General features: G+C 44.8%; 1 protein-coding gene across 2 annotated transcripts in view; it reads right to left on the bottom strand.

Moving 5' to 3' along the window:
* The window catches only part of RAP1GAP2 (RAP1 GTPase activating protein 2), a 220,810-nt gene that overhangs the window by 194,490 nt on the left and 8,699 nt on the right, over positions 1 to 17,621 (bottom strand). The window contains exon 1 of one of the 2 annotated variants that reach the window (XM_037810053.1): positions 939 to 1,088. The exons of the other annotated variant lie outside the window; for it this stretch is intronic. Within the exon in view, the coding sequence (XP_037665981.1) occupies positions 939 to 982 (44 nt within the window). The 5' untranslated portion in view covers positions 983 to 1,088. Of the gene's footprint in view, positions 1 to 938; positions 1,089 to 17,621 lie in introns of those variants that run through there. 2 annotated transcript variants of the gene reach the window in all.

Raw genomic sequence — 17,621 nt, forward strand, 5'->3', positions numbered from 1 at the left:
GAAAACCGCTAGACTCCACTCCCCAGCTGAGGAGAAGCTGCCAGCAGCTGGTCACCAGAGACAAGCCTTTGACCTCAGTTTCCCCACTTCCTGGCCCCCTGGGGAGAAAACAGCCTCCTCCCTTGTCCCAGAAAGAAGCTTAGGGGCAAACGGTGGCCCAGAGGGGCCGGAAGAGGCTGGAGCACAGACCCAGCTGCTCAGGCTGGGGGACCTGGGACTGGCCGCCGGGGTGGGCGGTGGGGCCTTGGAGATGGGCTTGCCCCTGTCAACCCCCCTCCCCCAGGAGAGGAGGCAGCCCCAAGAACCAGCGGGCCACAGACTCCCCTGCCACCAGGGCAGAGTGACACAGACCAGGGCACAACACACACGCACAGAAGGCCAGAGGCACACACCAAAACCTACTCAGAACACAAAAGCGCACACGTGGTAACACACATCGGCACACCCACCCCGCCGTGCACACAGCTCACACACAGACTTTACACAGGGTCAACAGACTGGCAGTCACAGACACACACACATGCACGTGCTTGCACTACACAGCCCCAGGCACGCACACACACACACACATACTCAATCACAGGCATGCACACTCATCAACAGGAACACACTGACACAGAGACCCACACACCCAACCACAGTCACACACAGGCACACTCACGCTGACACCCAGCTCCAAGCTTCCGGTTCCCCCTCAAAGATCGTGGCGGTGGGACAGAGAAGAAAAGCTTACAGTCTCTGATACCTTCCCCCCCCCCCCGCCCCACCACCATCTTATAGCTTCACACTGGCCTGGGGTCCAAAAGCACCTCCGAATGGAGCCAGGTGGGAGGCAAAGCCTGAGCCCCTCTGCTCCCCCAGGCAGCCAAGGCGCTCAACCAGACTCCACATCTAGGTTCGCTCCCACCCATTCAACCACCATCCCAGCTGGCACCCACCATCCGAAGCCCCCAAAGGAGACGCTGCGTTTCCTGCCAAACATGGCTGTGGCTGCAGGGCCGCGGGTCCCGGTGATGCCCCCGGGGGCTGTTAGCAAGAGGGCTGTGGTGCAGTGGGGTCAGCGGGCCTCCAGCGAAGGGCGGGGAGCCCAGCGAGGCACACCCCCTCGGCAGCCTGCCCCGTGCTTCCTGTGGGTGAGGCTGCAGGGCCCGGGAGGTGTGTCCTGCCCTCGGAGGGGAGGCACCAAGGAGGCAGGGGAGGTCACAGAGGTCAGCTTCCCCACACCCGGAGGAACCCACACCTCCGGAAGGGGCTCAGCTGGCAGATTGCACCACAGCCCAAGTTGGCAGCTTGGCCCCACAAAGCCCTGGCTTCCCGAAACCCAAAGAAGGCCCAAGGACTCCCACAACCATGCTTGGGAGGGAGGGACCTGGCTGTAAGCCCCAGGGAGCTCTGCAGAACAGGGCCCCTCACACCCACTCCCTGAGGGTGCCTGAGATGGGGACCTGTGCCTCCCCACTCCACCAAGTCGTAGTACATGTCAGATAAACCAGCCACCCAACAAGCAGTTGCATCTGCAGGCACAATGCACCTAAGTGTACATGCACACACCAGTACATGCACGTGTGCATGCACACACAGCCATATGCATGCTCATGAATGTGCCGTTAGACACATGTACACAAATGCACACTCACACACAGGTTCACATAGACAGTTACAGAGACCCATGCACACGTCTCATCTACATACACATCATCACCATATGGGCACATGCACGTATATATCCATTCACACGTACACACCCAGATTACCCACAGAGCCAACAAATGGGTTCATGTGTATGCATACATTCCCACGGGCACAGATCTGAACTTCTTAGACCCTCTCGAGTGTCGAGACAGAGGTCACAACAGTGCCACGCTTCATGCCAGCAGTGGAGGGGCTGGAGGAGCAGCACCTGGAGGGCGTTTGTCCTTCCAGCTAGAACTCAGGGCTCCTCCTCCTCTGCCTGCACCAGTGCTGACCATGCCAGGTACACAGAGGGCACTCACTGATGACGGGCACTCAGTGTGCCCATAGCCCCTTAGAAGAGTGTGGCACATGCACTCCGGTACAGAAGACACTGGGATAAATGGGCACAGATGGGGTGCCAGGTCCCTGCCCTGCTCCCAAGCAGCGGAGAAAGAGAAATAAAGCTTGTGGCTGCTGCCACTGGGCCTCAGTCTCTGGCTGACCCTCCCTGCTGTTTCCTGTTTGGGGTTGTTGCCACTCTAGGCACGTGAAGGGGCTCCACGCTGGGGTGCCAAAGGGCCAACCCCCAGGTCTCCGGCAAAGGGCACAGGGATTGCTATTTTCTTGACTCCTCTGCAGCAGGGGAAGCTACAGGAGCTTCAAGCAGTGCCCTGGGATGGCCTGAGGGGGTGGGTGAAGCTTCCAGGTTCTGGCCCAGTTTGGGGCTGGGGTGGAGGCGAATAGGGGCTCCCATCCTCCAAGGAAGCTGGCCCCTCAGCAGGAGTCTGTGCAGTCCTCAGTCCCAGCCTCACCCTCCACCCCTACCTATGCCCCAGGAGAGGAAGGATCAGGCAGCTCACGCTCAGGTTGCTTCAGACCCTCTAGCTTCCAGGCCAGACGTCCCTTCCAGAGGGCAGCGGGTGCCTCTCACACCTGCTGCACCCACTCCCCACCCTGCCGCACTCCTGCCTCCCTGGAGATGCTCCACAAGTATCATGGACACGTTGGGTCCTGCCTGCCGGTCCCGCCTGCGGAGCATCCACTTCCTCTGAGAAAAATACCTCGGGGCTCAATTTGCCCCTGGGGTCAGGCCAGGCCAGTCCAGGCCTTCCAGTCTACTGACTGCAGTAACTGGTTCAGGAATGGGCACAAGACTGAAGCCAATAAGGCTCCAGCCCAAAATGTTTTCTCTCTTCCCAGTAGGGTTGCTAAACTAGCAGGATTGAAACCTGGGGCTGCAGAGAGGGTGCAGGAAAATGAAGCCAACCCAGAGGAAGGCGAGAGAACTGAGAGACGGGAAAACAGAAGAAAGACCAAGTTTTAATAACATCATCTGAACTTCTGAATCTGGCTATGCTACAAGCCGGATAGACCCCTGGGTATATAAAAGACAACATATCCCTTTAATCCTAAAGCCAGTTTGAGTTGAAAAGTCCCAACTAAGGTAAAGAGCTTGAATGACAGTGAGGACAGACCAGCAGACACACACCAAAAACTAGTCTATGCCATGCACTGTGTGGGGGCAGAGTACACCAGGCTGAGCCAGATAGCTCATAGCCTCCGCCCAGGAGAGGCTGGGGCGGGTGTCACATGGGTTACTAATAACAAAATTCCCTTTGCAAATCACTTACTTTCTCATCATTTAGAGGGACCCCATGGCAAGCGCATCACTGCAGTGTATCGTGACGTGCGTTCATGTGCAAGAGAAAGACGTGGAGTAACTGCCACACCAGGCTTGGGCACACCCCACACCCCACCTGTCTTACCTATTGTCATCCATCCACATGTATGACCGTGTGTGAACAGGATCCATCACATGTACTGTAGGGAACGATGAGCTGAGAGCTGCTCTGACACAGGGGCTCACAGTCTATGGAGACAAACACCCAGGTGTGGTGTCACCTGGACCAAGGGTTCCCAGAGCTCAGGAAGGACTCAGGCCAGGACTCAAGCATCCAAAGCTGAGGAGGGCAGCCGAGGGCAAGGCAGGGAGGTGTATTTCAAGGCCTCAGCGGCTGCCACTCTGAGCCTGGTTTCTCCCACCTGGGATTTCAGTCCCTTGCCTGGCAGACACAAAACCCACTCACAAGATTCAGACACCTGGCCAAGAAGCAGCAATGGCAGGGAGGGGCCCCACAGTCACAACATCCTGGACTTCCTCGATGCCCAACCAGATCCAGGGACCTTGGAGAGGTCAGGAGGACCCAGCCCCACCCCACCTGACACCCGAGAGTGAGAGCCGAGAGAGAGGAGGATCCCAGATGGCTTTTTATTTCACTCCATGAAAGCCATTCTAGAGCCTCCTCCACTCCCCTCTCCTCAGTTCCCACTCACCTAAGCTTTGTTATCAAGCAGACCCAGTCTGGGGCTGGCTCTAGCACCTCCTGGTTGTGTGACCTCGAGCAAGCGACTTAACCTCTCTGGGCCTCCATTCTCTCCTCTATTATATGGGTCAACTGCCGCTGACCTCACCAGATTCATTAGGAACGAATGCAAACACTTAGCACAGGACTCCAACACCACTGAGGGAGCTGTTCCAGTGATCTATGATGACTACGCCCCCCCGCCTTCAACCCTGCTCACGACGCCCCCTCCCTTGACCCTGCTCAGTTTCTGGGCCTCCTCTGCTCTGACCCCTTCATTCCTCTTCTGTGGGGGGTGGGAATGAGGGGGATGCAGACTCTCTGGAAGGTCTGTGAGTCAAGAGAAAAGGGAAGCAGCCTGTGAACCAGGCCCAGCCCTCTCTCTCCCACCAACCACAGCCATGCTTCCTCTCAGACCTCAGCTCACCACCAGGCCCAGAAGTCCAAGTGGAGATGACGACAGGCTACGGGGATGGGGAGGTGGGGGCAGCACCCAGGTCTGTCAGTTTCCTATGGGCCAGCACTCTCCTGACCACTAACTTCATTAACCTCCCCCACAACCACCTCTGAGCTGGTACCACTGTTATCCCCATTTTACACAGGGGGTACTGAGGCTCAAAGGGGTTGAGGAACTTGAAGAAATCCCCAGGCTTAATGGTGGTGCCGCCAGGTCTGACTCCAAAGACCAGATTCCCAGCCATTGCTCTGTACAACGATCTACATCAGTAGATCCCAATCCCCAGATTAAAGCTGCCACCGATTCTGGAACAGACAAGCCCAGTTCGTGCAGTGCCCATTTTGCAGGAAGGGAAATTAAGGCCCTGAACACAAAGCTCAGCTCAGCAGCCAGGAAAGAGCAGATGACATAGAAAGTCCTTCCAACACCTGGCCAGGCAGACTCCCCATCTCCTCACCCCTTCCATAGACCCTGCTTTGGGTCCCCAGGCCCAGGCTTCCCTGGGGAGAGGCCTGTGGGTATTCAGGAAGGACCCACTGAAGAGGCAAGTGGCAGCCAGAGCTCCACCCCAGGGCAGAGCTGCAGGGAGCCCACGCAGCTTCCATGGGCTTTAGAGGTACATGGGGCTGGGAAAGCTGGCTGGGACCACAGGAGGAGAGGCAGCCAGGCCCCTGTTGGCAGCAGCCCCTCCACCATGTCCCCAGTCTCCTGGGGACAGGAGAGAAGGAAGAGACAGTGTGGTTTCCTCTGCCTGGGTAGCACTGCCCTCACAGACACCAGTGGGAACTGAAAGATGAGACAAACTCCTTTACCAGGCACAGGAATGGGGCAGATACAGGAAATTCAGGAAACAGATGCTCCTAGAGAAGCGGGCACTGGATCATTCAGCCGGGATCTTCCCCCACCCCAGACAGCATGAGTTGGCCCCAGTACCAACCCCGTGGAGCCCCTATTCTTCAGGGGCTTCGGTTTACCTCTCATCAAAGGGGATGCTATATATGTCTCTGCTTCCTTTATCAGCCAGGTGTGGATAAAGGATGATGGCAGAGAATGAGAAAACTCAGAAAACTCTCATCTCCAGAGAAACACAGTGCAGTGGATACTCAGAGCCAGCAAGTCCACATCAGTTAGGAATCTTCACCTCGGGAAGAGGATAAAACAACATCTAACATCTGTATAGTGATTTACAGACAACAGTTCACTTCCCTGTACATGACCTCAAGGGCTAGAATTTCCCATTGCACAAGTTATGAACAGCAAGATGATGACAAAATAATTGCAAGAGGAGTGCTTGTGAAAACCGGGTTCCAAGAGCAGGACCCAGACATACTATTGCACAATTCATTCTTATCTATTCAGTAATGCCAGTCCACCAAGAGCTACTGGCAATAATTGGCTATAGACTGAAAAAGGTACAAAGGCTCATTCCTTTAAAATCTTCTTAAACTGTCTAGAGCTCAAACTGATGCCTGATTCCAGTCCTGGAACCTCCCTACCCTGGAGGGAAGTCTGTCTTGCCCCAGAAAGGGAGGAGCAGGGTCTCTCTCTCACAGCCTGACTCTAGCAGTTTCTTCTTTCTGCTCTGCTTTTAGGCAGGGTTTGGGCTTCAGTCCTAGATAACTAAGGGAGACCAAAATATAACTTTGCTAGAAGGAATCTGACTATGCAAATCAGAAGCCTTAAAAACATGCACGCCGAGCGGGCTCGTATAGTGCAGGCCACAGTCTGTTTTTGGATCTGGGTGTTGCTTTTACATGAGTGTGTGTCACGTTTGCAGAAATTCATCAATCTGTACAATTTAAATACGTGTGCTTCTCTGTAGGTACAATATGCTTTGTTAGAAAGACTTTTTTTTTAATATGCATGCCTTTTAACCTAGCAATTCCACTTTCAATACCACTTCATCTCAAGTGAAAAAAATCAGAGATGTCTGCAAAGTTGTATTTTCAAGGGTTCCCAGCACATTGTACTCATAACTGCAAAACACTGGAAACAACCTAAATATAGGTTATAGGGATATGGCACAGTACAGCACATGGCAGCCAAGATAAAGTAGATGGTAGAGTATATGTATCAGCATGGGAAAATAGTTACAGTAAATTTCTGGGTAGGAAAAAGCAGGATAAACAATATTTTCAGGGCCATTATGTTTAGGGAGTAGGATAATGGGTCATGGGTTTTTTTCTTCTTTGTGCTTTTCTGAATTTTCTAAGCTTTCTGAAATGAAAATGCCTTACCTTTGTCGAAGAAAAAAAGCACAATAAACACTATTAAAGTAATGACAAATAAAAGAAAGCAAAAAGAGATAAGAAAGGGAAGAGGCCCAACAGTATAAAATAGTAGTTCTCAAATGCCCTGGGCATGAGAACCACCTGGGGCTTCCTGCAGTGTGACCTTGGGTAAGTAACTTAACCTCTCTGTGCCTCAGTCTTCCCCCATCTATAAAATGGGGATAATAATAGTACCAACTCAGGGGTAAATGAGATAATACATCTTCAGCCATCAGAGCAGCACCTGGCAGAGAGCTAAAGGCACATAAGCTACTAAAGTTCCCCTTCCATCATTCTGGGATGGGACCTGGGAATCCACTAGAGCTACAGATTCCCCACATGATTCTGACCCATTGAGAAGCGCTAAAATGAAATCCACTTCAATCCATCACCACCGGGAGCTCTGAAGTTATCTTTAGGAAGACTTGGGCACTAGGGGTTGTCTGAAGAGGGTTCTCACTAAAGATCACACAGCCAGCTCTCCTCCCTCCCTCCATCTGCCCACCCCCTTGAAGCTGGGTCAATCCCAATCCCCCCTCAGCAGAGCCTCACGGGTTTCTTTCCTCCCTGGGCTGGACAAGTAGGTGGGCAGCAGCGCCCTCTGCAGGCAAGTTTGGGCGGTGCAAGGAGGAGAAAGGAGGTCTCACTTGTGTATTTCCTGGATGGAGACCACACTGCCGTCTGCAAAGGCACTAGGTGGAGGGTGGGGGGGTGGCACGGGAGATTCTCCACGCAGCAGGGCTCAGCAGCAATGACTAGATGTCAGAACACATGGCTTCTAGCCCTGGTTCTAGCTGCAGCAACCACCTAAACTCCCTCCATCTCAGTTTCTTCATCTGGAAAGCGTAACTGCAGACTTTTCTTGAGAACCTGTCAGGAACCAGGCATGTCATACGGTTTATTTCACTTAATCCTTATCACAACTGTGTCCACTTTCCTGGTGAGGAAATGGAGCCTCAGAGGGATAAGGGACTCACCCAAGGTCACGTGGCTGGTAGGCAGCAGTGGCAGAATTCAAACCCAGAGCCCTGCTTTTAACCATGATTGATAATCATGACCCGGGATGAGGGTCGCACCTGATGCGAGACGCTGCCAGGTCAGGCTGGAGAAAACCCCGGGGCTCTGCCTGTGCCCCCTGCAGCCCCAACTTGGATCAGGTCGAGCAAGCCCTGAGGGAAAGTTCCCTGGCAATGTGGGCTGGGAGATCCTACTTCTGACAAAGGAACAGTGACTCCGGTAGAGGTGAGCAAGGAAGACAGAAGAAGAAGCAGGGAGCTCCTGCAGGCACTTAAAAAAAAAAAAGGGCCGGGGGCTCAAACATGATGCACTTCTCCTGATTTCCCTGGAAAAAGATAAGGGGTCCTGGTGGGGCTTGCCCCTCCCCCAGGCCCGGAGTAACCCAGCCTCACAGCATCTCTATCAACACCTGCCCCACACCCCTTTGGAGAGGGCAGGGCTGACTTGGAAAAAAATGAAAAGCTTTTCCATTCAAGGCCCTCCCTCTCCCCACTCAGGAGGACTCTGGACAATAAGGTACCTCCAGTTTTGGCCAGGGAGACTGGTGAGCAAGAGTCTACCCAGCCAAAAGCACAAGCAACAAAAGAAAAAAAAAGTAGATAAAACTTCTGTGCATCAAAGGAATTTATCAAGAAAATAAAAAGACAAAACTGGGAGAAAATATTTGGAAACCATATATCTGATAAGGGTTTAATATCCAAAATATATAAAGAAATCCTACAACTCAACAACAAAAAGACACACAATCCAATTAAAAATGGGCCAAGGCAACATGGAATATGACTCCAGGGGAGGAATCTAGACCTGGCATCGTGGGATGGAGAACATCTTCTTGACCAAAAGGGGGATGTGAAATGAATGAAATAAGTTTCAGTGGCTGAGATTCCAAAAGTTGAGAGGTCACTCTGGTGGGCACTCTTACACAAAATATACCCAGAACCCTTGAATCTTGAAGACGATTATATAACAATGTAGCTTATGAGGGGTGACACATGATTGGGAAAGCCATATGGACCACACTCCCCTCTGTCCAGTGTATGGATGGATGAGTAGAAAAATGGGGGGGGGGGGGCACCCAGTGTTCTTTTTTACTTTAATTGTTCTTTTTCACTTTAATTTTTACTCTTATTACTCTCGTGTGTGTGTGGTAATGAAAATGTTCAAAAATTAATTTTGGTGATGAACACACAACTATATAAGGGTACTGTGAACAATTGATTGTACGCTTTGTATGACTGCATGGTATGTGAATACATCTCAATAAAATTGAATTAAAATTTTAAAAAAATGAGCTAAAGAATATATACAAACAAATGACCAAAAAGCACATGAAAAGATGCTCAACATCATTAGCCATTAGGGAAACGCAAATCAAAGCACATTGAGATACCATTTCATACCCACAAGAATGCTTATTATTACAAAACAGAACATAAGTGTTGATAAGGATGTGGAGAAATAGGAACACTCATTCATTGTTGTTGGGAATGAAGCCACTGTGGAAAACAGTTTGGTAGTTCCTCAGAAAATAAAATATAGAATCATCATATGACCTGGCAATACCACTTCTAGATATAAATCCAAAAGAATTGAAAGCAGGGAATCAAACATATTTGCACACTGATGTTCATGGAGCATTATTCACAATGGACAAAAGGTGGCAGCAACCCAAGTGTCCATCAAAAGATGAATGTATAAACAACATGTGGTATATATATATATATATATATATATATATATATATATATACAGTGGAATATTATTCAGCACTAAAAAGGAACGAAGTTCTTATACATACTATACCATAGAAGAACCCTGAAGTCATAATGCTGCGTGAAATAACTCAGACACAAAAGGATAAATATTGTACAATCTCACTTGCATGAAATAATTAGAATATGCAAATTCTTAGAGACAGAAATTAGAAAACAGGTTACCAAGGGCCAGGGTAAGGGTAGAGAATGGAGAGCTAACGCTTAGTTAATATAGAGTTTCTGTTTGGGGTGATGGAAAAGCTTTGTTAATGGATGGTGGTAATAGCACAACATCATGAATGTAATTAGCACAACTGAATTGTAAACTTGAAAGTAATTAAAATGGGAAATTTTATGTTATATATATGTAACCGTAATAATTTTTTTAAAAAAAGAGTCTACTCGCTTCTAGAAAAGTAATTCCATGAGTTACATATTGATAGTGTCACCCATTCTACAGACAGGGAAATTGGGGCACAGAGAGTTAAACTAAGTAATTTGCTCAAGGTCACACTCCTAGTAACACTATTTTCCAAAGATGGCCACACCAATATGTCTCCCACCCTAAAGCTTTTCTTACAATTTGACACTGACACCCCTCCATTGAGAAGTGGATTCTATGTTCCCTCCCCTTGAATCTGTTAAGATCTACAACTATGGCAGAAGTAATGCTAGGTAACCTCCAAGGCTAGGTAAGAAAAGGTGACAGAGCTTCTGCCTGGCTCTCATTCTTGGGATGCTTTCCCCTCAGATGATACTCTAAACCAACTAGACCCAACTGACATATAGAACACTTCACCCAACAGCAGCAGAATACACATTCTTCTCTAGTGCACATGGATCATTCTCCAGGATAGACCATATCTTAGGTCACAAATAAGTCTCAGTAAATTCAAAAATATTGAAATCACACAATGTATCTTCTCCAACCACAATGTAATGAAACTTAAAATCAATAACAGAGGGAGAAATGGAAAATTCACAAATATGTGGAAATTAAACAATGAACTCTTAAACAATCAATAGGTCAAAGAAGAAATCACAAGAGAAATTAGGAAATATCTTAAGGTGAAGATATTCATGAAAATGAAAACAAAATACCAAAATTTATGGGATGCAGCAAAGGCAGTGCTGAGAGGGAAACTTATAGCTCTATATTCTTACATTAAAAGAGAGGAAAGATCTCAGATCAGAGACCGACCCTCAAAAATAGGAGGACGCCCCCCCCCCCAGCCCCGAGGAGCTGGGGGAAGGTGCAGAAGTGTTGGACTTCCTCACCTGGACTGGTGTTGATGTTGTCACAAACATTGGGACTGGCGGTTTGATGTGCTGAGCCCTCGATCATGGGAATTGCCCTTATGAAGCTCGTTACTGCAAAGGAGAGGCTAAACTTGCATATAATTGTGCCTAAGAATCTCCCCCCGAGTACCTCTTTGTTGCTCAGATGTGGCCTTCTCTCTCTCTAACTGAGCCACCTCGACAGGTGAACTCATTGCCCTCCCCTCTACGTGGGACCCAACTCCCAGGGGTGTAAATCTCCCTGGCAATGCAGAATATGACTCCCAGGGATGAATCTGGTCCCAGCATCATGGGACTGAGAGCATCTTCTTGACCAAAAGGGGGATGCAAAATGAGACGAAATAGTTTCAGTGGCTGAGAGATTTCAAATGGAGTCGAGAGGTCACTCTGGTGGACATTCTTATGCACTATATAGATAACACCTCTTAGGTTTTAATGTATTGGAATAGCTAGAAGTAAATACCTGAAACTACCAAACTCCAACCCAGCAGTCTGGACTCCTGAAGACGAATATATAATAATGTAGATTACAAGGGGTGACAGTGTGATTGTGAAAACCTTGTAGATCACACCCCCTTTATCTAGTGGATGGATGGATGAGTAGAAAATGGGGATAAAACTAAATGACAAATAGGGTGGGATGGGGGGGATGGTTTGGGTGTTCTTTTTTCACTTTTATTTTTTATTCTTATTCTGATTCTTTCTGATGTAAGGAAAATGTTCAGAAACAGATTGTGGTGATGAAGGCATAACTATATGATCATACCGTGAACAGTTGATTGTATACCATGGATGATTGTATGGTATGTGAATATATTTCAATAAAACTGAACTTAAAAAACAAATTCAACTTTTATACCTATCAAACTGTTTTATAAACAATAAAAAAGTACTCAATATGAAAAAAAAAGAGGACCTAGAAAAAAAAAAAGAGCAGGCTAAATTGAAAGAGAGCAGAAGGAAGGAAATAAAGATTACAGTGGAAATAAATGAAATAAAGAATTTTTAAAAATAGAATTAAGCAATGAAAGAAAAACTAGATAAATGGGACCTCCTCAAAATTGAATACTTCTGTGCTTCAAAGGACTTTTATCAAAATGGTGAAAAGGCAGCCGACTCAGTCAGAGAAATATTTGGAAACAACATAATTGATCAGGTTTGATACCCAGAATATACAAAGAAATCCTACAAATCAATAATAAAGAGACAAACAACCCAATTAAAAAATGGGCAAAAGACATGAAAAACATTTTTCCAAAGAGGAAATACAAATGGCTAAAAAGCACATGAAAAGAAGCTCAGCTTCACTAGCTATTAGGGAAATGCAAATCAAAACCGCAATGAAATATCATCTCACCCCTACTAGAATGTCCGCTATTAAACAAACAGGTAACTACCAGGGTCGGATAGGGTGTGGAGGAAGAGGAACACGTATTCACTGCTGGTGGGAATGTAAACCGGTACAGCCGCTGTGGAGGACAATCTGGCGTTTCCTCAGAAGGCTAAGTAGAGAGTTGCACTATGATCCGGCAATTCTGCTACTCGGCATGTACCCAGAGGATCTGAAAGCAGGGAAGCAAACAGATATCTGCACACTGATGTTCATAGTAGTATTATTCACAATTGCCAAAAGATGGAAACAACCGAAGTGTCCATCAATGGATGAATGGATAAACAGAATGTGGTATAAACATACAATGGAATATTATTCTGCCCTAAAAAGGAATGAAGTCCTGAAGCATGCAACAACATGGATGAACCTTGAAGACATAATGTTGAGTGAAATAAATCAAACACAAAAGGACAAAAATTGCATGATCTCACTAATATGAATTAATTATAATATGTAAATTCATAGATATAAAATCTAGAATATAGGTTTACCAGGGGTAGAATAAGGCTAGAGAATGGGGAGCAGTTGCTTAATATGTACAGAATGTTTAACTAGGTTGAACCTAGACATTTGGAAACAGATAGAGGTGATGGTAGCATTGTTATTGTGAGTATAATTAATAGTGCTGAATTGTGAGTGAATGTGATTGAAAGGGGTGGTTTAGAGTCAAGTTCGTCACCAGAAGGAAAGCTAGAGGTGAAAACATGAAAATGTATAACACAGTGAATCTTGTGGTGCACAATGACTGTGATTAACTGTATAAATATAAAGAAGTTCTTTCATGAACTAGAATAAATGTACAACACTATTACAAGGAATTGATGATAGAGTGGTATATGGGAGAAAATGTACCTATTGCAAACTATGGACTATAATTAACAGTAATATTGTAATATTCTTTCATTGACAGTAACAAACGTACCACACCAGTACTAGGGGTCAACAATGGAACAGTGGGGGGGAGGGGTATGGGATGTTTGGGGTTTTCTTTTGTATTCTTATTTTACCTTATTATTATTACTGGAGTAATGAAAATGCTCTAGAATTGATTGTGGTAATAATTGCACAACTATTTGATGATACTGGGAGCCACTGATCATATACTTTGGATGAACTGTGTGGTGTGTGAACATATCCTCAATAAACTTGCATTTTAAAAAAGGAAAAAAAATTACAATATGTAGTTGGAAAAAATAGAATCAACAAAATCAAAATTTGGTTCTTTGGAAAGATCTATTAAATTGACAAACATTTCATTAGACTGAAAAGAAAAAAAGATAGAGGCCACAAATAACTAAAATCAGAAATGAAAAAGGGGATATTACTACTGACCCAACAGAAATAAAAAGGACTATAAGAGCATACTATGAACAGCTGTACACCAAAAAATTAAATAACCTAATGAAATGGACAAATTCCTAGAAACACACAAACTACATATACTGACTAAAGAAGAAATAGAATATCTAATATAGAATTGAATTAGTAATCAAAAGCCTCCCAAATAAAGAAAACTCCAGAACCAGATGGCTTCACAGAGGAATTTTACCAAACACTCCAAAAAGAATTAACATTAATCCTACTTAACTTTTCCTAACTCATTCTATGAAGCCAACATCACCCTCGTATCAAAGCCAGATAGAGATACCAAAAGAAAAGAAAATTACAGACCAATATCTCTTATGAACATAGATGCAACAATCCTCAACAAAATACTAGCAAACCAAATTCAACAGTACATTAAAAGAATTACATACTATGATCAGGTGGTCTTATCCCAGTATGCAAGGATGGTTTGACACAACAAAATCAATTAATGTAATATACCATACGTTCCCATTTGCTAATGCTGCCATTAAGCAAAATACCAGAAATGGATTGGCTTTTATAAAGGGGGTTTATTTGGTTACACAGTTACAGACTTAAGGCAATAAAAGTGTCCAAGCTAAGGTGTCAACAATACGGTACCTTCACAGAAGAAGGGCCAATGGCATCTGAACACCTGTGTTGTCTGGGAAGGCATGTGGCTGGCATCTTCTTCCTTTGTGCCCAGGCTGTGTTTCAAAATGGCTCTCTCCCAGTATGTTTCTCTCTAGGCATATGAGGGTATTCTCTTAGTTTCTCCCAGGCAAACTCTGGAGTAGCAAAAGTCTACTTTCAATGGCCATCTTCAAAATGTTTCTCTTGGCTGTAACTGCTCTCCAAAATGTCACTCTTAGCTGCTCTGAGGTCCTTCTATTTGTGAGCTTTTTTTGTAGGGCTCCAGCAATTAAATCAAGACCCACCCTGTATGGACGGGGCCCATATCTCCATGGAAATAATCCAATCAAATGTTTCACTCACTGTTGATTAAATCACATCTCCATGGAAACACTTAGCTTCATAAAATGTGTTAGGTAGTGTTCCATTTTCTCCAATGTTTTGAAAGAGTTTAAGTAAGACTGGTGTCAGTTCTTTTTGGAAATTTTGGTAGAACTCCCCTGTGAAGCCATCTGACCCTGGGCATTTATTTGTGGGAAGTTTTTTGATGACTGATTGGATCTCTTTGCTTGTGATTGGTTGGTTGAGGTCTTCTGTTTCTTCTCTGGTCAGTCTAGGTTGTTCATGTTTCCAGGAAATTGTCCATTTCCTCTACATTATCCAGTTTGTTGGCATACAGTTGTTCATAGTATCCTCTTATAATTTTTTTTAAATTTCTTTGAGATCCGCAGTAATGTCACCTTTCTCATTCATTATTTTGTTTATATGGGTCTTCTCTCTTTTTTATTTTGTCAGTCTAGCTGGGGGCTTGTCAATCTTGTTGCTCTTCTTAAAGACCAACTTTTGGTGTTATTTATTCTCTCTTTTTTTTGTTCTCTGTGTCATTTATTTCTGCTTTAATCCTTGTTATTTCTTTTCTTCTACTTGGTTTAGGATTGGTTTGCTGTTCATTTTCTAGCTTCTTCCATTGCTCCATTAGTTTGTTGATTTTAGCTCTTCCTTCCTTTTTGATGTATGCATTTAGTGCTATAAATTTCCCTCTCAGTACCACTTTTGCTACATCCCATAGGTTTTGATACATTGTGTTCTCATTTTAATTTGTCTCTATATATTTAGCAATTTTTCTTGCTATTTCTTCTCTAACCCACTGTTTGTTTAGGTGTGTGGTGTTTAATCTCCAGGTATTGGTGAATTTTCTAAGCCTCTGATGGTTATTGACTTCTAATTGGATTCCATTGTGGTCAGAGAATGTGCTTTGAATAATTTCAGTTTTTTTAAATTTATTGAGGCTTGTTTTATATCCCAGCATATGATCTATTCTGGAGAAAGTTCCATGAGCACTAGAGAAGAATACGTATCCTGGTGATTTGGGATGTAATGTTCTATGTATGTCTGTTAAATCAAATTCATTTATCAGATTGTTTAAGTTTTCAATTTCCTTATTGGTCTTCTGTCTGGTTGATCTATCTACAGGAGACAGTGATGTGTTGAAATCTCCCACAATTATTGTGAAAACATCAATTGTTTCCTTTAGTTTGCCAGTGTTTGTCTCATGTATTTTGTGGCACCATGATTGGGTGCATAAACATTTATGATTGTTATTTCTTCTTGTTGAATTGCCCCTTTTATTAGCAATGTAGTGGCCTTCTTTGTCTGTCATAACATCCTTGCATTTAAAGTCTATTTCATCTGAGATTAATATTGCTACTCCTGCTTTCTTTTGGCTGTAGCTTGCATGAAATATTTTTTCCATCCTTTCACTTTCAATTTCTTTGTGTCCCTATGTCTAAGATGAGTCTCTTTTTTGCAACATATTGATGGTTCATATTTTTTTATCCATTCTGCCAATTTGTATCTTTTAATTGGGGAGTTTAACCCATTAACATTCAATGTTATTACTGTGAAGGCATTTATTGAATCAGCCATCCTATCCTTTGGTTTATGTTTGTCAGATATATTTTTTCCCTCTCTCAATGTCCTTTAACATACCCATACTGAATCTTTTTAGTACTGAACCTTTCTTCACATCTCTCCCTCCTTTCTTTGTTTCTCTGTCGGTAGGGCTCCTTAAGTATCTCAAGTAGGGCAGGTCTGTTAGCAAATTCTTTCAGCATTTGTCTGTCTGTGAAAAATTTAAGCTCTCCCACAAATTTGAAGGAGAGCTTTGCTGGATAAAGAATTCTTGGTTGGCAAATTTTCTCTCTCAGAATTTAAATATGTCATGCCACTGCCTTCTTGCCTCCATGGTGGCTGCTGAGTAGTCACTACTTAGTCTTATGTTGTTTCCTTTGCAAGTGGTGAATTGCTTTTCTCTTGCTGCTTTCAGAACTTGCTACTTCTCTTCAGCATTTTACAATCTGATCAGAATATGTCTTGGAGTGGGTTTATTTGGATTTATTCTTTTTGGAGTTTGCTGGGCATTTATGATTTGTGCATTTATGTTTTTTAGAAGGTTTGGGAAGTTTTCCCCAACAATTTCTTTGAATATTCTTCCTAGACCTTTACCCTTCTCTTCCACTTCTGGAACACCAATGAGTCTTATATTTGGATGTTTTATGTTATCTATCATATCCCTGAGGCCTATTTCAATTTTCTCGATTTTTTCCCCATTCTTTCTTTTATTCTTTCGTTTTCCATTCTGCGGTTCTGCTGATTCGTTGTTCAACTTCCTCTAGTCTTGTACTATGAGTATCCAGAATCTTAAGTTGGTCGACAGTTTCTTTTACTTTCATAAGATCATCTATTTTTTTATGTACACTTGCAATTTCTTCTTTATGCTCTTCTAGGGTCTTCTTCATGTCCTTTATATCCTGTGCCATGCTCTCATTGTTTGCCTTTAGTTCTTTGATTAATTGCTCCAAGTACTGTGTCTTCTCTGATCTTTTGATTTGGGTGTTTGGGTTTGGGTTATCCATATCATCTGGTTTTTTCATATGCTTTAAAATTTTCTGTTGTTTTTGGCCTCTTGGCATTTGCTTATCTTGATAGGGCTCTTTTAGGACATGTAGACTGATTCAAACACTTATCTCTAATTTTTCAGATCTATAGCTTGGTGGAGTATACTTTCTCTAACTAACCAGCAGGTGGCATCCACAAGCCACCTTTTCCCCTCAAGCCAGTTCTTGCCAATTTTGTCTTTGTGGCGAGTGGGGGTCTGAGTCTTGTGGGGGTCCAATTGATGCACCAAGTTTGCGTGTAGTTGGCGCTGCCCGCCCTGAATGTGGGGCGTGTGTCAGCAGTTAGGGAGGGAGGGCAGGTTTAATAATCAAATCTCTCAGGTGTTCCTGGAGATTTAAAGCTGTTGCAATAGTCTAATCCTTCCGTTCAGTCTCACCACAGTTTGTCTCTGCCACTGACCCACAAGTCCTTGGTATTGGCATATGGTCCCTGGGACTTGCAAGTCGTCCCTCTTCC

This window comes from Choloepus didactylus, chromosome 18, assembly GCF_015220235.1.
Source record: "Choloepus didactylus isolate mChoDid1 chromosome 18, mChoDid1.pri, whole genome shotgun sequence".
Taxonomy (NCBI): domain Eukaryota; kingdom Metazoa; phylum Chordata; class Mammalia; order Pilosa; family Megalonychidae; genus Choloepus; species Choloepus didactylus.